General features: G+C 42.9%; 1 protein-coding gene across 1 annotated transcript in view; it reads left to right on the top strand.

Annotated features, from left to right (window-relative positions):
• MSN (moesin) overlaps positions 1-24,799 on the top strand; it is a 400,641-nt gene that overhangs the window by 231,798 nt on the left and 144,044 nt on the right. Inside the window, exon 3 of the mRNA XM_053699008.1 lies at positions 16,743-16,838. Coding sequence (XP_053554983.1) covers positions 16,743-16,838 — 96 coding nt within the window. The remainder of the gene's footprint in view (positions 1-16,742; positions 16,839-24,799) is intronic.

Consider the following 24,799-nt stretch of genomic DNA (forward strand, 5'->3'; position numbering starts at 1 on the left):
TTGCACAATTGATTCATTGTTGGGGCAAACCAGAACTGGATCTCATGGCGTCTCGCCAGAACGCCAAGCTTCCTTGTTACGGATCCAGGTCCAGATATCCCAAGGCGACGCTGATAGATGCTCTAGCAGCGCCCTGGTCTTTCAACCTGGCTTATGTGTTTCCACCGTTTCCTCTGCTCCCTCGACTGATTGCCAAGATCAAGCAGGAGAGAGCATCAGTGATTTTGAAAACACCTGCGTGGCCACGCAGGACCTGGTATGCAGATCTGGTGGACATGTCATCCTTTCCACCATGGACTCTGCCTCTGAGACAGGACCTTCTACTTCAGGGTCCTTTCAACCATCCAAATCTAATTTCTCTGAGACTGACTGCCTGGAGATTTTATCAAAGCGTGGCTTCTCCGAGTCAGTCATTGATACCTTAATACAGGCACGAAAGTCTGTCACCAGGAAAATTTACCATAAGATATGGTGTAAATATCTTTATTGGTGTGAATCCAAGGGCTACTCATGGAGTAAGGTCAGGATTCCCATGATATTATATTTTCTCCAAGAAGGTTTGGAAAAAGGATTGTCAGCTAGTTCCTTAAAGGGACAGATTTCTGCCCTGTCTATTCTTTTGCACAAGCGTCTGGCAGATGTTCCAGACGTTCAGGCATTTTGTCAGGCTTTAGTTAGAATCAAGCCTGTGTTTAAACCTGTTGCTCAGCCATGGAGCTTAAATTTGGTTCTTAAGGTTCTTCAAGGAGTTCCGTTTGAACCTCTTCATTCCATAGATATCAAACTTTTATCTTGGAAAGTTCTTTTTTTGGTAGCTATTTCCTCGGCTCGTAGAGTCTCCGAGTTATCTGCTTTACAATGTGATTCTCCTTATCTGATTTTCCATACGGATAAGGTAGTCCTGCGTACCAAACCTGTTTTTTTACCTAAGGTGGTATCTAACAAGAATATCAATCAAGAGATTGTTGTTCCATCCTTGTGTCCTAATCCTTCTTCAAAGAAGGAACGTCTATTACACAATCTGGACGTGGTTCGTGCTTTAAAGTTTTACTTACAAGCTACTAAAGATTTCGTCAAACATATATATGCCTGATGAAACGGCCAGGAGGGCCGAGAAACGCGTAGCAATATTTTAATCTGTATCTTTTTAAATTTGTGCTTGTGAACTTTGTATAATAAAAGGTTTTAAAACATTTGAACCTGGAGTTTCAATACAAGCACACCACTACCAGACAGCCCAACACACAGGAAAGCCGCCGTATCCAGCAAGGAGCCGGAGAGAGCCAGCTGGTCAGCTCTAAGTACCAGCCCGCTTCCACAAGCACACTGGTGTGCTATGTCAAAGTGTGAGTACCCTGTGCATACAATACTTGGAGCTCATGCAGAATTGTAACGATTGATACACACATTGGTGCGCCTCTCTTCTTTTGTCTCACTACCTTTCAGCAAACACGTTTTCCAATCCAGGATCGTTTCGGAGAGTGCAGCCGTGAGAAAGTGTGCCTAATTTTGAGACATATTGGGACTGCCAGGATTCCAAGGAGCATACACCCAACATTCACCTATCACGGACATTTAACCCAACGCCATTTAATGAGGTTCCACTTTTCATTATAAATAATTGTAATTATAAATAATTGTAATTATACATTGTATTTGGTTATCGAATTGTGATTTTGACATTTTCTATTGAGGTTACCTTCCGTTAATTTATTTATTATCATTATTATTATTTTATACGTTATGCACAAAGAGCGCCCTCTGGTGACCTAGGTCATCTATCTGCATTGTTTGTTGTCTACTCTGGACAGAGGAGAGGTCAAAAGGCTTCAGCAACCTCTCTTTTTGGCTAAGAAGCATAATCTGCTTAGCCTATGAGACTGCTGGACAGCAGCCTCCTGAAAGGATTACAGCTCATTCTACGAGCTGTGGCTTCCACTTGGGCCTTTAAAAATGAGGCTTCTGTTGAACAGATTTGCAAGGCGGCGACTTAGTCTTCGCTTCATACTTTTTCAAAATTCTACAAATTTGATACTTTTGCTTCTTCGGAGGCTATTTTTGGGAGAGAGGTTTTACAGGCAGTGGTACCATCCGTTTAAGTACCTGCCTTGTCCCTCCCTTCATCCGTGTACTTTAGCTTTGGTATTGGTATCCCACAAGTAATGGATGATCCGTGGACTGGATACACCTTACAAGAGAAAACACAATTTATGCTTACCTGATAAATGTATTTCTCTTGTGGTGTATCCAGTCCATGGCCCGCCCTGTCATTTTAAGGCAGGTAATTTTTTAATTTAAACTACAGTCACCACTGCACCCTATGGTTTCTCCTTTCTCGGCTTGTTTTCGGTCGAATGACTGGATATGGCAGTTAGGGGAGGAGCTATATAACAGCTCTGCTGTGGGTGTCCTCTTGCAACTTCCTGTTGGGAATGAGAATATCCCACAAGTAATGGATGATCCGTGGACTGGATACACCACAAGAGAAATAAATTTATCAGGTAAGCATAAATAGTGTTTTTTTCTCTTAAAGGCACAGTACCGTTTTAATTGCTTGTTACATTACTAGCCTGTTTTACATGTCTGACACCAAGGAAAATCCTTGTTCAATATGTTTGGAAGCCATTGTGGAACCCCCTCTTAGAATGTGTCCCAATTGTACTGATATGTCTAAACTATAAAGAACATATATTAGCACTTAAAAATAGAGCAATAGATGATTCTCAGTCAGAAGTAAATGAGGGTTCGCCATCTAGCTCTCCCCAAGTGTCACAACCAGTAACGCCCGCACAAGTGACGCCAAGTACCTCTAGTGCGTCAAATTCTTTTACTTTACAAGACATGGCCACAGTTATGAATACAACCCTCACAGAGGTTTTATCTAAACTGCCTGGTTTACAAGGAAAGCGGGACAGCTCTACGTTTAGGAAAAATGCTGAGCCATCTGACACTTTAGTAGCCGTATCCGATATGCCCTCACAATGCTCTGAAGTAGGGGTGAGGGATTTGTTATCTGAGGGAGAAATTTCTGATTCAGGGAAGACGCTTCCTCAGACAGATTCTGATATGACGGCCTTTAAATTTAAGCTTGAACACCTCCGCTTATTGCTCAGGGAGACTCTAAATGATTGTGACCCTATAGTGGTTCCAGAGAAATTGTGTAAAATGGATAAATACTTAGAGGTTCCTGTTTACACTGATGTTTTTCCAGTCCCTAAGAGGATTGTGAATATTATTACTAGGGAGTGGGATAGACCAGGTATTCCGTTCACTCCCCCTCCTGTTTTTAAGAAAATGTTTCCCATATCTGACACCATGCGGCACTCGTGGCAGACAGTTCCTAAGGTGAAGGGAGCTATTTCTACTTTGTCTAAGTGTACAACTATACCTATCGAAGACAGTTGTGCTTACAAAGATCCTATGGATAAAAAATTAGAGGGTCTCCTGAAGAAAATTTTTGTTCATCAGGGTTTTTCTCTCCAACCTATTGCGTGCATTGTTCCTGTAACTACTGCAGCTGCTTTCTGGTTTGAGGCTCTAGAAGAGGCTCTTCAGATGGAGACTCCATTAGAGGAGATTATGGACAGAATTAAGGCCCTTAAATTGGCTAATTCTTTTATTACAGATGCCTCATTTCAACTGGCTAAATTAGCGGCAAAGAATTCAGGTTTTGCCATTTTAGCACGCAGGGCGTTATGGCTTAAGCCCTGGTCTGCTGATGTGTCATCTAAATCTAGACTTTTGAACATCCCTTTCAAAGGAAAGACCCTATTGAGGCCTGAACTGAAAGAGATTATTTCAGACATCACTGGAGGGAAGGGTCATGCCCTACCTCAGGATAGATCAAATAAGATGAGGACGAAACAAAATATTTTTCGTTCCTTTCGGAACTTTAAGAGTAGTCCCGCTTCAGCTTCCTCTGCTGCAAAGCAAGAAGGGAATTTTGCCCAATCCAAGTCAGTCTGGAGACCTCACCAGGCCTAGAACAAGGGTAAACAGGCCAAGAAGCCTACAGCTGCCTCTAAGACAGCATGAAGGGGTAGCCCCCGATCCGGGACCGGATCTAGTAGGGGGCAGACTCTCTCTCTTTGCTCAGGCTTGGGCAAGAGATGTTCACGATCCCTGGGCTTTAGAGATTTTGAATTCCAGAATATATCCCTGGGACACAGACTCCCTTCCAAGGGGGAGATTTCACATTTCTCGATTGTCTGTAAACCAGACAAAGAGAGAGGCGTTCTTACGCTGTGTAGAAGACCTACATACCATGGGGGTGATCCGCCCAGTCCCAAAAGAGGAACAGGGACTAGGGTTTTACTCCAACCTGTTTGTGGTTCCCAAAAAAGAGGGAACTTTCAGACCAATCTTGGATCTCAAAATTCTAAACAAGTTCCTCAAAGTTCCATCATTCAAGATGGAGACTATTCGGACTATTCTACCTCTGATCCAGGAGGGTCAATATATGACTACCGTGGACTTAAAGGATGCGTATCTACACATCCCTATTCACAGAAATAATCATCAATTTCTCAGATTCGCCTTTCTAAACAGGCATTACCAGTTTGTGGCCCTTCCCTTCGGGTTGGCCACGGCTCCCAGAATTTTCACAAAGGTGCTAGGGTCCCTTCTGGCGGTTCTACGTCCACGGGGCATAGCAGTGGCGCCTTATCTAGACGACATCTTTATTCAGGCGTCGAATTTCCAGCTAGCCAAGTCTCACACGGACATCGTGCTGGCTTTTCTGAGATCTCGCGGGTGGAAGATGAACATAAAATAAAGAGTTCTCTCTTCCCTCTCACAAGAGTTTCCTTCCTAGGGACTGATAGACTCGGTAGAAATGAAAATATTTCTGACGGAGGTCAGAAAATCAAAACTCTTAACCACGCAGGACTTGGTATGCAGACCTTGTGGACATGTCCTCTGTTCCACCGTGGACTCTGCCAATGAGACGGGACCTTCTAATCCAAGGTCCGTTCACACATCCAAATCTAATTTCTCTCCGTCTGACTGCTTGGAGATTGTACGCCTGATTCTATCAAAGCGTGGTTTCTCTGAGTCGGTCATTGATACCCTGATTCAGGCTAGAAAGCCTGTCACCAGGAAGATCTATCATAAGATTTGGCGCAAATATCTTTATTTGTGTGAATCCAAAGGTTACTCGTGGAGTAAGATTAGGATTCCTAGAATATTGTCTTTTCTCCAAGAAGGTTTGGAGAAGGGATTATCAGCTAGTTCCCTTAAAGGGCAAATATCTGCTTTGTCTATTCTACTACACAAACGTCTGGCAGATGTCCCAGATGTTCAAGCATTTAGTCAGGCTTTGGTCAGAATTAAGCCTGTATTTAAGCCTGTTGCTCCGCCTTGGAGCCTAAATTTAGTCCTTAAAGTTCTTCAAGGGGTTCCGTTTGAACCTATGCATTCCATAGATATTAAGCTTCTATCTTGGAAAGTTTTGTTTTTAGTAGCTATCTCTTCGGCTCGAAGAGTTTCTGAGCTATCTGCTTTACAATGTGATTCCCCTTATTTTGTTTTCCATGCAGATAAGGTGGTTTTGCATACTAAACCTGGGTTTCTTCCTAAGGTTGTTTCTAATAAGAATATCAATCAAGAGATTGTTGTTCCTTCTGTGTCCTAATCCTTCATCAAAGAAGGAACGTCTGTTACACAATCTTGATGTGGTTCATGCTTTAAAGTTTTACTCACAAGCAACTAAAGATTTCCGTCAAACATCTTCATTGTTTGTTGTTTATTCTGGTTAACAGAGAGGTCAAAGGGCTACGGCTACCTCTTTCCTTTTGGCTGAAAAGCATCATTCGTTTGGCCTATTAGACTGCTGGACAGCAGCCTCCTGAAAGAATTACTGCTCATTCTACTAGAGCTGTGGCTTCCACATGGGCTTTTAAAAATGAGGCTTCTGTTGAACAGATTTGTAAGGCGGCGACTTGGTCTTCGCTTCATACGCATTCGATACTTTTGCTTCTTCGGAGGCTATTTTTGGGAGAAAGGTTCTACAAGCAGTGGTGCCTTCCGTTTAAGGTCCCTGTCTTGTCCCTCCCTTTATCCGTGTCCTAAAGCTTTGGTATTGGTATCCCACAAGTAAGGATGAATCCGTGGACTCGATACATCTTACAAGAGAAAACATAATTTATGCTTACCTGATAAATTTATTTCTCTTGTGATGTATCGAGTCCATGGCCCGCCCTGTTTTTTTAAGACAGGCATATGTATTTTTATTTTATTTTTAAAACTGCACCCTATAGTTTCTCCTTTTTCTTCCTAGCCTTCGGTCGAATGACTGGGGGGTTGAGCTAAGGGAGGAGCTATATAGACAGCTCTGCTGTGGGTGCTCTCTTTGCCACTTCCTGTAGGGAAGGAGAATATCCCACAAGTAAGGATGAATCCATGGACTTGATACATCACAAGAGAAATAAATTTATCAGGTAAGCATAAATTATGTTTTTATAAGTGGTTCTAGCAGTGGTCACACTGCAAGGCATCACTGTGGTCCCTTACTTGGACGATAACTTGGTTCATGCTCCATCTTCTCATTTAGCAGCCACTTTGGTATCTGGTTGGAATGTAAATCTAGTTCTCTTGTGCCTCATACGAGAGTGTGTTTTCTGAGTGATTTATAGATTCAATGGTTATGAAGACTTTCCTTACAGAACAACTTAGTCAAATTCAAGTCAGCATATATATCAGTGTCTGTGGTTTACTACCTCATGGTGCCAGCTTTAGATGCTATGCAGTTTGCTCGCTTTCATTTGCAACCTCTACAGTTGTGCATGCTAAAATAATGGAATGGAGATCATTCAAATCTATCACAGGTGATAAATCTGGATCCGGTCACCATGGACTCCCTATCTTGGTGGCTGGCATCTGAGCCTGTAGTTTGGGGAATGAGCTTAATTTGTTGGTCCTAGGAAATAACTAATAATGCAAGTCTATCTGGTTGGGGGGCTGTTTGGGGCTCCCAGAGAGCTCAGGGGGTGTGGTCCTTTTAGGAAGTGTCCCTGCCCATAAACATTCTGGAACTCAGCAGACTGAGTCGTCGGGCTCTCCACTCTGGGGAATGATCTCTAAACCAGGAAGTGTTCAAACAGATCTTTATGTAATGGGGTTTAACAGAGAGAAATCTCATGGCATCCCGTCTCAATTTCAAGCTTCTGAGGTATAGGTCTCGGTCAAGGGACCCTCAAGCGGGATAGCGGATTCATTAGCGGTACCTTGGGACTATTATCTGGTTTATCTTTTTCCCATGAATAGTGCTCCTTCCACACGTCATGGCATGGATGAAACAGGAGAGGGTGTCTGCAATGTTGATGGCTCCTGCTTGGCCACCCACGACTTGTTATGCAGATCTCATAAGAATGTCGTCGGCACCTCCATGGCATCTTCCTCAGATGGTGGACCTTCTAGCTCAGGGTCCATTCTTTTACCAAAACCTACATTCTCTAAAGGCTGACTGCTCGGAAATTGGACGCCTTATTTCTGGCTCAAAGAGTCTGTCATTGACACTCTTATTCAGGCATGCAAACCTGTTACTAGGCATCTCTATCATAAGGTGTTGAATGTTTACCTGTCTTGGTGTGCTCAACGTGGTTTCTCATGGCACAAGGTGAGAATTATGTGTATTCTTCAGTTCCTTAAAAAGCGACTTGAGAGAAGGGTCTTTAGTTTAGTTCCATTAAGGGTCAAATTTCGGCTTAGTTTTATTACATAGAAAGTTGGCACAACTGCCAATGTTCAATCCTTTGTTTAGGCTCTGATTAGAATCAGGGCGGATTCCAGACCAATTGCTCCTCCTTGGAGCCTTAATCTTGTTCTTAGAGTTTTACAGCGTACCCCGTTTGAGCCTATGCATTCCCTTGATATTAAAGGGTCAGTCTAGTATAAATTAAACTTTCATTATTCAGATAGGACTTGTAATTTTAATCAACTTTCCAATTTACGTTTAAGAATACCAAGAAAAAAAAGCAAATTTGATGATAGTTTAAACTAAACATAGGTAGGCTCATATGCTAATTTCTAAGCCTTTGAGGGCTGCCTCTTATCACATGCTTTTTAAATCTCTTTTCAACACAGAGACAGAAAGTACACGTGGGCCATATAGATAACACTGTGTTCAGGCACAGGGAGTTATTTAAGATTTAGCACAAAACAATGCTAAATTTAAGACAATAGAAAATAAACAGTCAGTCATGTGATCAGGGGGCTGGAAGAAGGTTCCTAGATACAAGGTAATCACAGAGGTAAAAAGTATATTAATATAACTGTTGGTTATGCAAAACTGGGGAATGGGTAATAAAGGGATTATCTCTTAATACAATAACAATTCTATGACTGTCCCTTTAAAGGGATACTAAACCCACATTTCTTTCTTTCGTGATTCAGATAGAGCATGCAATTTTAAGCAACCTTTCTAATTTACTCCTGTTATCAATTTATTTGTATTTGTTCTCTTGCTATCTTTATTTAAAAAGCAGGAATGTAACCCTGGACAGCACTTGCTTATTGGTGGCTATGTTTAAAAAACCTTTTGCCTATTTTTTTTACTAGAAGAGTTTATCTGCTCTTCCATGTGATCCTCCTGCTCTTATTTTATTAAAGATAAGGCAGTTTTTAGGACGGTTTTCTTGCCTAGGCTTGTATCTTCTGACTATATAAGTTGGAGAAATTGTTTTTCCTTTTTTGTGTCCTAATCCCTAATATTCTTTAGAGTGTTTTTTGTGTGTGCATATTTTAGACATTGTTAGAGCTTTTTAATTATTAGGTTGACGCTACTATAGTTTTTAGACAAACTTTTTTAGTTTTTGTTCTCTTGTCTGGTTCCAGGAAAGGGTAGAAAGCTTCTGCCATTTCTTTTGTCTTCTTGGTTGAGGGTTGAGACTCCTGATCCATGAGGCTTTTTTTGAGGCAGGTCAGCCTCCACCTTAGCGAATTACTGCTCATTCTGCTAAATTAGTTGCCATTTCTTGACCTTTTAAGAATGAGGCTTCAGTTTAACACACTTGCACGGCAGCTACTTGGTCTACTTTGCATACTCTTACTAAATTCTACCATTTTGATATTTTGCTTCTTTTGAGGCTGCCTTTAATATGAACGCCCTTAAGGCAGTTGTGTCAGGATCATTTCATTTTTTTTCCCTGTTTGGTCATTTTTTCATTGCATTGTTTTGACCTTTTTTGGTTTCTTTTGTGGTTGTGGGTTTCGTTTTAAAGTTAATAAATATATTTCTTTAATCCAGCCCTGTAAGTTTCATTACTCATGGACTCCATAGCTTGGTTATTTGTTTCCAGGAGTAATGAATTGTGGACTTTCACCACCTGTATGAAAGAAAACATAAGTTAAAGGACTAGTCAACACAGTAGATTTGCATGATCAACAAATGCAAGCTAACAAGACAATGCAGTAGCACTTAGGGCTAGATTTATCAACGCTGAGGCGTACAGGGGCGCGTATACCCCTGTAAGCCTCAGCTTGCCTGTTGCGGGGCGAAATTACCCGCAGGTAATTAACATTGCACACAAGCAATTTTGCGCTCACGTGCAATCCCGCCCCCTGCCCGTGCACGGCCAATCACACGCGGGCAGGAGCTGTCAATCTCCTTGGTCGGACTCGACCGAGAAGATTGAATTTCGCCACAATAGAGGTGGCGTAGATGTTAGGGAAGCAGCGGTCTGGTGACCGCTGCTTGATAAATCACGGTGAGCAGGTTCTTGATAGAACTTGCTGCCGTAGGGGCTTAATAAATCTAGCCCTTAGTCTGAACTTCAAATAAGTAGTAGATTTTTTTTTCTGACAATTTTAAGTTATGTCTTTTCCACTCCCCCTGTACCATGTGACAGCCATCAGCCATTCACAAATGCATACACGTACCATGTGACAGCCATTCACAAATGCATACACACTTATTCTTGCACATGCTTAGTAGGAACTGGTGACTCAAAAAGTTTAAATATAAAAAGAATGTGCACATTTTGGTAATGGAAGTAAATTGGAAAGTTGTTTAAAATGGCATGCTCTATCTGAATAATGAAAGTTTCATTTTGATTGAGTGTCCCTTCATGCTTACTCGATGAAATTAATTTCTTTTGTAGCGGTGAGAGTCCATGATACCCCACCCTTTTCTCTTGTTAAGTGTGTTCAGTCCACGGGTCATCCATTACTTATGGGATATATTCTCCTTCCCAACAGGAAGTTGCAAGAGGATCACCCAAGCAGAGCTGCTATATAGCTCCTCCCCTCACATGTCATACCCAGTCATTCTCTTGCAACCCTCAACAAAGGAGGAGGTCGCGAGAGGAGCTGGCGTTTTTACTTAACTATTCTTCAATCAAAAGTTTGTTATTTTAAATGGCACCGGAGTGTGCTGTTTTTCTATCTCAGGCAGTATTTGGAAGAAGAAACTGCCTGCGTTTTTTATCTATGATCTTAGCAGGCGTAAGCTGTTCTCGACATTCTGAGGAGTGGGGTAACTTCAGAAACTGGGAATAGCATGCGGGGTCCTCCGCAAATGAGGTATGTGCAGTACTTTATTTTCTGGGAATGGAATTGACTAAGAAAATACTGATGTTACCGTATGATGTAAGTACAGCCTTAAATGCAGTAGTAGCAACTGGTATCAGGCTGATAAATGTATGCGCAGTCGAGTTATATTCTAGGGATTAGAATTTGACTGAGAAAATACTGTTAACACTGAAATAATACTTAAGCCTTCTCTGCAGTGGTAGCGACTGGTAGCAGGCTTAGTGATAGCTTTGCATGACATTGAAAAATTTTGTTTTTTATTAAAACGTTTACTGGCATGTTATTCGTTTTTTGTGAGGTACTTTGGTGATAAATCGCTTTGGGCATGATTTTTTCCACATGGCTAACATATTTTTCTGCATGGAAACCGTTATATCAGGGCTCCCACTGTTGTGATTGGAGTGGGAGGGCCCTTGTTTTAGCGCCTTGTTGCGCAGTTAAAATTATTGCACAGTCTTTCTGCTTCTTCCTCCTTGATCCAGGACGTCTCTAGAGAGCTCAGGGGTCTGCAAATTTCATTTGTGAGGGAGGTAATCAGTCACAGCAGATCTGTGACAGTGTGCGGACTGTGATTAAAAGCGTTAAATCTTAATTGATATCTGTTTTATCCGTTTTGGGTATCGAGGGGTTAATCATCCTTTTGCTAATGGGTGCAATCCTCTGCTAATAATACACTTCTTGTTAAGAATTGTTTAATTATATCTGTATTTTTGAAGCGCTGTAGCGTTTTTTATATTGCTTGTAAAACTTATTGAAAGTGATTTCCAAGCTTGTTAGTTTTTCACTGCTAAGTCTGTTTTAAACATTTCTGATTCAGAGGAAACTGTTTGTTCATCATGTTCAAAAGCCAATGTGGAGCCCAATAGAACGATGTGTACCAATTGTATTGATATTGCTTTGAATAAAAGTCAATCTGTACCGATAAAGAAGCTTTCACCAGACAACGAGGGGGAAGTTATGCCGCCTAACTCTCCTCACGTGTCAGTACCTGCGTCTCCCGCTCGGGAGATGCGTAGGATTGAGACACCTAGTACATCTAGGCCCTTACAAATCACTTTACATGATATGGCTAATGTTATGAAAGAAGTATTATATAATATGCCCGAATTAAGGGGCAAACGTGATAGCTCTGGGTTAAGGACAGAGCGCGCTGATGACACGAGAGCCATGTCTGATACTGCGTCACAATTGGCAGAACATGAGGACGGTGAGCTTCATTCTGTCGGTGACGGTTCTGATCCGGGGAGACCGGATTCAGAAATTTCAAATTTTAAATTTAAGCTTCAGAACCTCCGTGTGTTACTAGGGGAGGTATTAGCGGCTCTGAATGATTGCGACACGGTGGCAATTCCAGAGAAATTGTGTAGGTTGGATAGATACTATGCGGTACCGGTGTGTACTGACGTTTTTCCTATACCAAAAGACTTACAGAAATTATCAGTAAGGAGTGGGATAGACCCGGTGTGCCTTTTTCCCCTCCCCCGATATTTAGAAAAATGTTCCCTATAGACGCCACCACACGAGACTTATGGCAGACGGTCCCTAAGGTGGAGGGAGCAGTTTCTACGTTAGCCAAGCGTACCACTATCCCGGTGGAGGATAGCTGTGCTTTCTCAGATCCAATGGATAAAAAATTAGAGGGTTACCTTAAGAAAATGTTTGTTCAACAGGGTTTTGTATTGCAGCCTCTTGCATGCATTGCGCCTGTCACGGCTGCAGCTGCATTCTGGTTTGAGTCTCTGGAAGAGGCGATTCGCACAGAGCCGTTGGATGAGGCCTTGAGCAAAGTTAGAACCCTTAAGCAAGCTAATGCGTTTGTTTCAGATGCCGTAGTACATCTAACCAAACTTACGGCTAAAAATTCCGGATTCGCCATACAGGCGCGCAGAGCGCTCTGGCTTAAATCCTGGTCAGCGGATGTAACTTCCAAGTCTAAACTACCTAACATTCCTTTCAAAGGGCAGACCTTATTCGGGCCCGGCTTGAAGGAAATTTCTGCTGACATTACGGGACGTAAGGGCCACGCCCTTCCTCAGGACAGGGCCAAACCAAAGGCCAAACAGTCTAATTTTCGTGCCTTTCGTAACTTCAAGGCAGGAGCAGCATCGACTTCCTCCGCTCCAAAACAGGAAGGAACTACTGCTCGTTACAGACAAGGTTGGAAAGGCAACCAGTCATGGAACAAGGGCAAGCAGGCCAGAAAGCCTACTCCCGCCCCTAAGACGGCATGAAGTCAGGGCCCCCTATCCAGAGACAGATTTAGTGGGGGGCAGACTTTCTCTCTTTGCCCAGGCTTGGGCAAGAGATGTGCAGGATCCCTGGACGTTAAAGATTATATCTCAGGAATACCTTCTGGATTTCAAATCCTCTCCTCCACAAGGGAGGTTCTATCTTTCGAGGTTATCGACAAACCTAGTAAAGAGAGAGGCATTTCTACAATGTGTACAAGACCTCTTAATCATGGGGGTGATCCACTCAGTTCTGCGATCGGAACAGGGACAAGGATTTTACTCAAATCTATTTGTGGTTCCCAAAAAAGAGGGAACCTTCAGACCAATCTTGGACTTAAAGATCTTAAACAAATTCCTAAGGGTACCATCGTTCAAGATGGAAACCATTCGAACCATCCTACCCATGATCCAAGAGGGTCAATATATGACCACGGTGGACTTAAAGGATGCTTACCTTCATATACCGATTCACAAAGATCATTATCGGTACCTGAGGTTTGCCTTTCTAGACAGGCATTACCAGTTTGTGGCTCTTCCCTTCGGGTTAGCCACGGCCCCGAGAATTTTTACGAAGGTTCTGGGCTCACTTCTGGCGGTACTAAGACCACGAGGCATAGCGGTGGCTCCGTACCTAGACGACATTCTGATACAAGCGTCAAGTTTTCAGAATGCAAAGTCTCATACAGAGATAGTTCTAGCATTTCTGAGGTCGCATGGGTGGAAAGTGAACGTGGAAAAGAGTTCTCTGTTACCGCTCACAAGGGTTCCTTTTCTAGGGACTCTTATAGATTCTGTAGAGATGAAGATTTACCTGACGGAGTCCAGGTTATCAAAGATTCTCAATGCTTGCCGTGTCCTTCACTCCATTCCAAGCCCATCAGTAGCTCAGTGCATGGAGGTAATCGGCTTAATGGTCGCGACAATGGACATAGTGCCATTTGCGCGCCTACATCTCAGACCGCTGCAACTATGCATGCTCAGTCAATGGAACGGGGATTACTCAGATCTGTCCCCTTTGCTAAATCTGGACCAGGAGAACAGAGATTCGCTTCTCTGGTGGATGTCACCGGTTCATCTGTCCAAAGGAATGACCTTTCGCAGGCCAGATTGGACGATTGTAACAACGGATGCCAGCCTTCTAGGCTGGGGAGCAGTCTGGAATTCCCTGAAGGCTCAGGGATCGTGGACTCAGGAGGAGAAACTCCTCCCAATAAACATTATAGAATTAAGAGCAATATTCAATGCTCTTCTAGCTTGGCCTCAGTTAGCAAAGCTGAGGTTCATCAGATTTCAGTCGGACAATATCACGACTGTGGCTTACATCAATCATCAAGGGGGAACCAGGAGTTCCCTAGCGATGTTGGAAGTCTCGAAGATAATTCGCTGGGCAGAGTCTCACTCTTGCCACCTGTCAGCGATTCACATCCCAGGCGTAGAGAACTGGGAGGCGGATTTCCTAAGTCGCCAGACTTTTCATCCGGGAGAGTGGGAACTTAACCCGGAGGTATTTGCTCAGCTGATTCGTCGTTGGGGCAAACCGGATCTGGATCTCATGGCATCTCGCCAGAACGCGAAGCTTCTTTGTTACGGATCCAGGTCCAGGGACCGGGGAACGGTGCTGGTAGATGCATTAGCAGCCCCTTGGGTTTTCAACATAGCTTATGTGTTTCCACCATTTCCGTTGCTACCTCGGCTGATTTCCAGCATCAAACAGGAGAGGGCATCGGTAATTCTGATAGCGCCTGCGTGGCCATGCAGGACCTGGTATGCAGACCTAGTGGACATGTCGTCCTGTCCACCATGGTCTCTTCCTCTGAGGCAGGACCTTCTAATTCAGGGTCCTTTCAACCATCCAAACCTAATTTCTCTGAGGCTGACTGCCTGGAAATTGAACGCTTGATTCTATCAAAGCGTGGGTTTTCGGATTCGGTTATTGATACATTAATACAGGCTCGGAAACCTGTGACAAGAAAAATTTACCATAAGATATGGCGTAAATATTTATATTGGTGCGAATCCAAGAGTTACTCATGGAGTAAGGTTAGGATTCCTAGGATATTAGCTTTTCTACAAGAGGGTTTAGAAAAGGGTTTATCCGCTAGTTCGCTAAAGGGACAGATTTCAGCTCTGTCTATTCTTTTACACAAACGTCTGGCAGAGCATCCAGACGTCCAGGCCTTTTGTCAGGCTTTGGCTAGAATTAAGCCTGTGTTTAAAGCTGTTGCTCCTCCGTGGAGCTTAAACTTGGTTCTTAAAGTTCTTCAGGGTGTTCCGTTTGAACCCCTTCATTCCATTGATATTAAGCTTTTATCTTGGAAAGTTTTGTTTTTGATGGCTATTTCCTCGGCTCGAAGAGTCTCTGAGTTATCTGCCTTACATTGTGATTCTCCTTATCTGATCTTTCATTCAGATAAGGTAGTTCTGCGTACTAAACCTGGGTTTTTACCTAAGGTTGTTTCTAACAGGAATATCAATCAAGAGATTGTTGTTCCATCATTATGTCCTAATCCTTCTTCAAAGAAGGAACGTCTTTTGCATAATCTAGACGTGGTCCTTGCTCTGAAGTTCTACTTACAGGCAACTAAAGATTTTAGACAAACTTCTTCTCTGTTTGTCGTTTACTCTGGACAGAGGAGAGGTCAAAAGGCTTCGGCTACCTCTCTCTCTTTTTGGCTTCGTAGCATAATACGTTTAGCCTATGAGACTGCTGGACAGCAGCCTCCTGAAAGAATTACAGCTCATTCCACTAGAGCTGTGGCTTCCACCTGGGCCTTTAAGAATGAGGCCTCTGTTGAACAGATTTGCAAGGCTGCAACTTGGTCTTCACTTCATACTTTTTCAAAATTTTACAAATTTGACACTTTCGCTTCTTCGGAGGCTGGTTTTGGGAGAAAGGTTCTACAGGCAGTGGTTCCTTCTGTTTAATGTTCCTGCCTTGTCCCTCCCATCATCGTGTACTTAGCTTTGGTATTGGTATTCCATAAGTAATGGATGACCCGTGGACTGAACACACTTAACAAGAGAAAACATAATTTATGCTTACCTGATTTTATTTCTCTTGTAGTGTGTTCAGTCCATGGCCCGCCCTGTCTTTTTCAGGCAGGTTCTAAATTTTAAAATTATAACTCCAGTCACCACTGCACCTTATAGTTTCTCCTTTCTCGTCTTGTTTCGGTCGAATGACTGGATATGACATGTGAGGGGAGGAGCTATATAGCAGCTCTGCTTGGGTGATCCTCTTGCAACTTCCTGTTGGGAAGGAGAATATATCCCATAAGTAATGGATGACCCGTGGACTGAACACACTACAAGAGAAATAAATTTATCAGGTAAGCATAAATTGTTTTTTCTGGTGTTTGTATCTTCTTGGGCACATTTCCCCCCCCCCCCCCTTTTTTTTTTCCTACCTATTTTGCTTGGCTATATGTTAGACTGAGGTGCCATCAAGGTGGGAGGGGCTTGGGAATCTTTGCCGGCTCCAAGTGGCAGTGAAGAGTAATGGATTGTGGACTGTCACCACCATGAAAGAAAATAATTTATCAGGTAAGCATAAAATGCACCACCTTGTTTACAACCCGGCTAAAATGTAAACCAATAGTAAGTTAACATTGGCTAATTAAAAAAAAAAAAGTTTATTGCACAATGTATCAGTTTGTTAAATTATGCAATTAATTTAGGGTGACATTTATAAATAACAGAAAATGTTACAATATTGAAAAGTGTTAAACTGGATCGTTTGATAGATCCATCAGGCATGTTTGCACCAACTTTTCACTGTTTACTGCATCTACAAATTAGACTTATGCTGTAAAGTGTACAAAGCTATACACTTTAGACTTTTACGGTGAAGCATTTCTTTTGTTTGAATTTTATTTTTGTTTTATTTGTATTTATTTTTAAGCTGTGTGAATACTAATAAAAGAACCATATATTAATAATTTTCCTGTTATATTACGCATTGACCTTTTCTCCCCTTTTTCATAGGTCGTTAAAACAATTGGCCTCCGGGAAGTCTGGTTCTTTGGACTGCAGTACCAGGATACCAAGGGCTTCTCCACATGGCTAAAGCTTAACAAAAAGGTGATATTTCTGGGATCAGATAGTGAACATTAGAGACTTGTATAAAACTGCTGTATAAATAATTGTTTAAATCACAATTGAAATCACTAGCAGTCGATTTTAAGTTAATTAAAATCATTGTTTCTACATAAAAAGTTTAACTTTTAGACTAATAATTATTCAGATTATTTATTTCCTATGATATGGAGAGTCCACAATGTCATTCCAATTACTAGTGGGATATTCACTCCTGGCCAGCAGGAGTAGGCAACAAGCACCCCAGCAGAGCTGTTTAGTGTCACTTTCTTTACCCATAACCCCCAATCATTCTCTTTGCCTCTGTCAAAGGAGGATGTGCGAAGTTGGTGTCTAAAGATATTTAATCCTTTTTATAGGTACTTTTCCCTGCAAGCAAGGATTGGGGTTTAGCTGTGCCAACGTCAATCTCTTTAGTAAGATTAATGGTGGCTTTTAGCAGTTAGAAACAAAGCAAGGACGACCTCACCACCTTCTAACATTTTTGCTACCCTAGTTATAGAAAGCCAGAGTTGGTTAATCTGTTCTTTCTTTTTCTACAGGTCTCTGTAAGCTGTCCTTTCATGCCTTATAAGATGTCTTCCTGCCCGACAGCTGGATTTGCAGGTAAGTGCTTTTGTCTTCTAGGTCTTGGAGACTTGCACTTGGAAAAATTATTTCTGCAATATTTCTTTGGGACATACAGTGCCCTGCTGTCCCTCTCAGCATCCTGGAGGCACATATTTGCCAGTAGATTTTGCTGCTCAGATATCTTCTGCGGCTTTATCTGCTTTTCCCATTGCGGGTAAGCGCAAGAGGAAATAAAATTATATTTCTGCTAATATGGTGATTACAATGGCAACCTGCTGCAAGTATTGCTATGGTTGCGAGCATGGCATCTTATTGGTGTGATGCTTTTATTGGAGTTGATTTTAGAGAAAACTTCTTTAGAGGAGGTCAAAGATAGCATCAAGGCTCTTAAACTGTCCAATTCCTTTATTTCTGATGCCAACATGCAAGTCATTAGACTTGGTGCAAAGCTGTCTAGCTTCGCGGTTCTAGCTCGCAGAGCCCTATGGCTAAAATGTTTGTCAGCGGACTTTCAAGTCCAAGTTACTGTCTTTACCTTATAAAGGGTAAGACCCTTTTTGGTCCTGGTCTGGCGGAAAGAATTTCTGAGATTACAGGTGGAAAGGGGTCTTTTCTACCTCAAGACAAGAAGAATAGTCCTAAGGGTCGCCAAAGCTCTAATTTTCATTCCTTTCGTAACTTTAAAGGACAAAATTCCTCCTCTTACTCCTCCAAGCGGCAGCAGTCCAAGTACTTCTGGAGATCCAGTCATCCTTGGAATAAGGGGACGCAAGCAAAGAAGCCTTCAGCCGAGACTAAATCAGCATGAAGGGTCCGCCCCCTGTCCGGTATTGGATCAAGTGGGGGGGGGGGGGGGCGGCATATTTTCTTTTTTTTCATCAAGTTTGGATTTGCGATGTCCCAGATCCTTGGGCTGTGTACATAGTATCTCAGAGTTACAAAATAGGATTCAAAACTTGTCCTCCCAGGGGCAGATTTATCCTCTCAAGGCCATCTGCAAACCAGAGAAAGAGAGGCCTTCTTAAGCTGTGTTCAGGACCTTTTCTCCCTGGGAGTAATTGTTCCTGTCCCTGTAAGGGAACAGGGTCAAGGATTCTATTCAAACCTATTTGTGGTTCCCAAACAGAGGGAAACTTTTCGACCCATTTTAGATCTAAAATGTCTCTACAAATTCCTCAGGGTCCCGTCCTTCAAGATGGAAACCATTTGTTCTATTCTTCTTTTGGTCCAAGAAAGTCAGTTCATAACGACCATAGACCTGAAGAATGTGTATCTGCATGTTCCCATTCACAGGGATCATCACCAGTTCCTGAGATTCACTTTTCTAGGCTAGCACTTTCAATTTGTTGCTCTTCCATTTGGCCTTGCCACAGCTCCCAGAATTTTCACAAAGATTCTGGGGTCCCTTTTGGCTGTCAGGTCTCAGTGTATTGCGGTGGCGCCTTACCTGGACGACATCTTGGTTCAAACTCCATCTTTTCAACTAGCAAACTCTCATACAGAGATCTTGTTGTCTTTTCTACAATCCCACGGATGGAAAGTGAATCTGGAGAAGGGTTCCCTTGTTAGAGCTACAAGGGTGTGTTTTTTTAAGGGACCATCATATATTCCCTATCCATGAAGATTTTTCTGACAGAGGTTATAAAATCCAAACTTCTCACTTCATGTCGCTCTCTCCAGTCTACTGTTCATCCATCTGTGGCTCAGTGCATGGAGGTAATTGGTCTAATGGTTGCTTCCATGGACAACATTCCTTTTGCTCGATTCAATCTGAGAGCTCTGCAATTATGCATGCTCAGTCAATGGAACGGAGACCATTCAGATCTATCTCAGAGGATAGATCTGGATCCTCTAACAAGAGACTCTCTCATGGTGGATTTCTCAGGATCATCTGTCTCGGGGAACATGCTTCCGTAGACCCTCCTGAGTGATTGTGACCACGGACGCCATCCTTCTCGGCTGGGGAGCAGTCTGGGGCTCATTAAAAGCTCAGGGCCTGTGAACTCGGGAGGAGTTCTCTCTCCCCATAAACATCTTGGAGTTGAGAGCGATCTTCAATGCCGTGATGGCTTGGCCTCAGTTGTCTTTAGCCCGGTTTATCAGATTCCAGTCGGTCATCACCTCAGTGGCTTACATCAACCACCAAGGAGGAACTCTGAGTTCCTTGGCCATAAAGGAGGTGACTCACATTAAACAGTGGGCGGAAGCTCACGATTGTCTATCTGCCATCCACATTCCAGGAGTGGACAACTAGGAGGCGGGTTTTCTGAGCAGACACTTTTTCATCCCGGGGAGTGGGCTCTCCATCTGGAGGTGTTCTCAAAGATAACCCTCAGGTGGGGGGTTCCGGAGTTGGATCTGATGGCGTCTCGTCAGAACGCCAAGCTTCCAAGGTACGGTTTAAGGTCAAGAGATCTTTAGGCTGCCCTGATAGATGCTCTGGCGGTTCCTTGGGATTTCAGTCTCGCATACGTTTCCTCCTTTTGCTCTCCTTCCTCGAGTCATTGCTTGTATCAAACAGGAGAGAGTGTCTGTAATTCTAATAGCTCCTACATGGCCTTGCAGGATCTGGTTTGCAGACCTGGTGAAGATGTCATTTCTTCCACCTTGGAGGTTACCTCTGAGGAAGGACCTTCTAACTCAGGGTCCTTTCCTCCATCCAAATCTAGTTTCTTTGAAGCTGACTGCTTGGAGATTGAACGCTTAGTTTTGACTAAGCGTGGATTTTCTGAGTCAGTCATTGATACGTGTAACTGGCTTGCAAGCCTGAAGCATGGTAAGATTTACAATAAGGTATGGCGCAAATACCTATATTGGTGTGAATCGAAGGGCTTCTCTTGGAGCAGGGTCAGGATTCCTAGAATTTTGTCTTTTCTCCAGGAAGGTCTGGAGAAGGGTTTGTCAGTCAGTTCTCTGAAGGGTCAGATTTCTGCACAAACGTCTGGCGGATGTGCAAGATGTTCAATCTTTTTGTCAGGCCTTGGTCAGTGTTTAAACCTGTTGCTCCTCCTTGGAGCTTGAACCTTGTGCTTAAAGTTTTGCAGCAGTCTCCGTCTGAGCCAATGCATTCTGTAGATATTAAGTTGTTATCTTGGAAAGTTTTATTCCTTATTGCTATTTCTTCTGCTCGCAGAGTTTCTGAACTCTCGGCGCTGCAGTGTAATTCCCCTTACCTTATTTTTCATGCGGATAAGGCGGTCCTTCATAGTAATTTGGGGTTTCTCTTGTAAGGTGTATCCAGTCCACGGATCAGCCATTACTTGTGGGATATTCTCCTTCCCAACAGGAAGTTGCAAGAGGATCACCCACAGCAGAGCTGCTATATAGCTCCTCCCCTAACTGCCATATCCAGTCATTCTCTTGCAACTCTCGACAAGCATGGAGGTAGTAAGAGAGAAGTGGTGTAACGTAGTTTGTTTTTTACTTCAATCAAAAGTATGTTATTTTTAAATGGTACCGGAGTTGTACTATTTTGTCCCAGGCAGAAAATAGAAGAAGAATCTGCCTGTGATTTCTATGATCTTAGCAGGTTGTAACTAAGATCCATTGCTGTTCTCACACATAACTGAAGAAAGAGGTAACTTCAGCTGGGGAATGGCGTGCAGGTTATCCTGCTATGAGGTATGTGCAGTTAAAAAATTTTCTAGAGATGAAATAAGTGCTAGAAAATGCTGCTGATACTAGATTTATGTAAGGTAAGCCTGAATACAGTGATTTAATAGCAACTGGTATCATGCTTACTTTCAGAGGTAATACTCTTATAAATTTACAATATAAAACGTTTGCTGGCATGTTTAAACGTTTTTATATATACTTTGGTGATAAAACTTTATTGGGGCCTAGTTTTTTTCCACATGGCTGGCTTAAATTTGCCTAGAAACAGTTTCCTGAGGCTTTCCACTGTTTTAATATGAGTGGGAGGGGCACAATTTAGCGCTTTATTGCGCAGTAACTTTTACAGACTGAGACATCCAGCTTCCTCCTGGAGTCCCCTGAATGCTATAGGACCTCTCTAAAGGGCTCTTAGGTTTTCCAAAATCGTTTGTTGGGAAAGGTAGGCCCACAGCAAGGCTGTGGCAGTTGTTGTGACTGTTAAAAAAAAAAAAAACAAAAAAAAGTCTATCGTTTTTTTGATTCGTTTTTTGAACTAAGGGGTTAATCATCCATTTGCAAGTGGGTGCAATGCTCTGTTAGCTTATTATAAACACTGTAAAAAATTCGTTTGACTTACTACTTTTTTTCACTGTTTTTCAAATTCTGACAATTTGCTTCTCTTAAAGGCACAGTACCGTTTTTATTTTTTGCTTGTTAACTTGATTTAAAGTGTTTTCCAAGCTTGCTGGTCTCATTGCTAGTCTGTTTAAACATGTCTGACATAGAGGAAACTCCTTGATCATTATGTTTAGAAGCCATGGTGGAACCCCCTCTTAGAATGTGTACAAAATGTACTGATTTCACTTTAAGTAATAAAGATCATATTCTGTCTTTAAAAAATTTATCACCAGAGGAATCTGACGAGGGGGAAGTTATGCCGACTAACTCGCCCCACGTGTCAGACCCTTTGACTCCCGCTCAAGGGACTCACGCTCTAATGGCGCCAAGTACATCTAGTGCGCCCATAGCGTTTACTTTACAAGACATGGCGGCGGTCATGGATAATACCCTGTCAGCGGTATTATCCAGACTACCTGGGTTTAGAAGAAAGCGAGATAGCTCTGGAGTTAGAAGAAATACAGAGCATACTGACGCTTTAAGAGCTATGTCTGATACTCCCTCACAATATATAGAAGCTGAGGAAGGAGAGCTTCTTTCTGTGGGTGATGGTTCTGACTCAGTGAAAAAGATTCAACCTGATTCCGATATGTCTACATTTAAATTTAAGCTTGAAAACCTCCGCGTGTTGCTCAGGGAGGTTTTAGCTGCTCTGAATGACTGTGATACAATTGTAGTGCCAGAAAAATTGTGTAGATTGGACAAATACTATGCAGTGCCGGTGTGCACCGATGTTTTTCCAATACCTAAAAGGTTTACAGAAATTATTTCTAAGGAATGGGATAGACCAGGTGTGCCGTTCTCTCCCCCTCCTATTTTTAAGAAAATTTTTCCAATAGATGCCACCACACGGGACTTATGGCAGACAGTCCCTAAGGTGGAGAGAGCAGTTTCTACCCTAGCTAATCGTACTACTATCCCTTTCTCAGATCCAATGGATAAAAAGTTAGAGGGTTACCTTAAGAAAATGTTTATTCAACAAGGTTTTATTCTACAGCCCCTTGCATGCATTGCCCCAGTCACTGCTGCTGCGGCTTTCTGGTTTGAGTCTCTGGAAGAGGCTTTACAGGTAGAGACCCCATTGAATGAAATACTTGACAAGCTTAGAGCACTTAAGCTAGCCAATTCTTTTGTTTCTGATGCCATTGTTCATTTGACTAAACTAACGGCTAAAAATTCTGGTTTTGCTATTCAAGCGAGCAGGGCGCTATGGGTTAAATCATGGTCAGCTGACGTTACTTCAAAGTCTAAGCTGCTTAACATTCCCTTCAAGGGGCAAACCCTATTCGGGCCTGGTTTGAAGGAGATCATTTCTGATATCACTGGAGGAAAAGGTCATGCCCTTCCTCAGGATAGGTCCAAATCAAGGGCCAAACAGACTAATTTTCGTGCCTTTCGAAACTTCAAGGCGAGTGCGGCATCAACTTCCTCTACTGCAAAACAAGAGGGAACTTTTGCCCAGTCCAAGTCGGTCTGGAGACCTAACCAGACCTGGAACAAAGGTAAGCAGGCCAAAAAGCCTGCTGCTGCCCCTAAGACAGCATGAAGTATCAGCCCCCTATTCGGTAACGGATCTAGTAGGGGGCAGACTTTCGCTCATCGCCCAGGCTTGGGCAAAAGATGTCCAGGATCCCTGGGTGTTGGAAATTGTATCCCAGGGATATCTTCTGGGCTTCAGAGCTTCTCCTCCAAAAGGGAGATTTCACCTTTCACAATTATCTGCAAACCAGATAAAGAGAGAGGCATTCTTACACTGTGTTCAAGACCTCCTAGTTATGGGAGTGATCCATCCAGTTCCAAAGGAGGAACAAGGACAGGGATTTTACTCAAATCTGTTTGTGGTTCCCAAAAAAGAGGGAACCTTCAGACCAATTTTAGATCTCAAGATCTTAAACAAATTCCTCAGAGTCCCATCATTCAAGATGGAGACTATTTGTACCATCCTACCTATGATCCAGGAGAGTCAATACATGACTACAGTGGATTTAAATGATGCTTATCTTCACATTCCGATACACAAAGATCATTGGTTTCTCAGGTTTGCCTTCCTGAACAGGCATTACCAGTTTGTAGCTCTTCCCTTTGGGTTAGCTACAGCCCCAAGAATCTTTACGAAGGTTCTGGGGTCACTTCTGGCGGTCCTAAGACCGCGGGGTATATCAGTGTCCCCTTATTTAGACAACATTCTGATACAGGCGTCAAATTTCCAAATTGCCAAGTCTCATACGGACATAGTTCTGGCATTTCTGAGGTCGCATGGGTGGAAAGTGAACGAAGAAGAGAGTTCTCTATCCCCTCTCACAAGAGTCTCCTTTCTGGGAACTCTAATAGATTCTGTAGAAATGAGGATTTACCTGACAGAGTCCAGGTTATCAAAACTTCTAAATTCCTGCCGTGTTCTTTATTCCACTTCTCGCCCTTCGGTGTCTCAGTGTATGGAAGTAATCGGCTTAATGGTAGCGGCAATGGACATAGTGCCGTTTGCACGCCTACACCTCAGACCGCTGCAACTATGCATGCTCAGTCAGTGGAATGGGGATTACACAGATTTGTCCCCTCTACTAAATCTGGATCAAGAGACCAGGAATTCTCTTCTCTGGTGGCTATCTCGGGTCCATCTGTCCAAGGGAATGACCTTTCGCAGGCCAGATTGGACAATTGTAACGACGGATGCCAGCCGTCTAGGCTGCTGAGCAGTCTGGAACTCCCTGAAGGCTCAGGGATCATGGACTCAGGAGGAGACACTCCTTCCAATAAACATTCTGAAACTAAGAGCAATATTTAATGCTCTTCAGGCTTGGCTTCAGCTAGCGACAATGAGGTTCATCAGATTTCAGTCGGACAACATCACGACTGTAGCTTACATCAACCATCAAGGGGGAACAAGGAGTTCCCTAGCGATGTTAGAAGTCTCAAAGATAATTCGCTGGGCAGAGATTCACTCTTGCCACCTATCAGCTACCCATATCCCAGGTGTAGAGAACTGGGAGGGGGTTTTCTAAATTGACAGACTTTTCATCCGGGGGAGTGGGAACTCCATCCGGAGGTGTTTGCACAATTGATTCATCGTTGGGGCAAACCAGAACTGGATCGTATGGCGTCTC

The sequence above is a fragment of the Bombina bombina genome, chromosome 1 (assembly GCF_027579735.1).
Source record: "Bombina bombina isolate aBomBom1 chromosome 1, aBomBom1.pri, whole genome shotgun sequence".
NCBI lineage: Eukaryota > Metazoa > Chordata > Amphibia > Anura > Bombinatoridae > Bombina > Bombina bombina.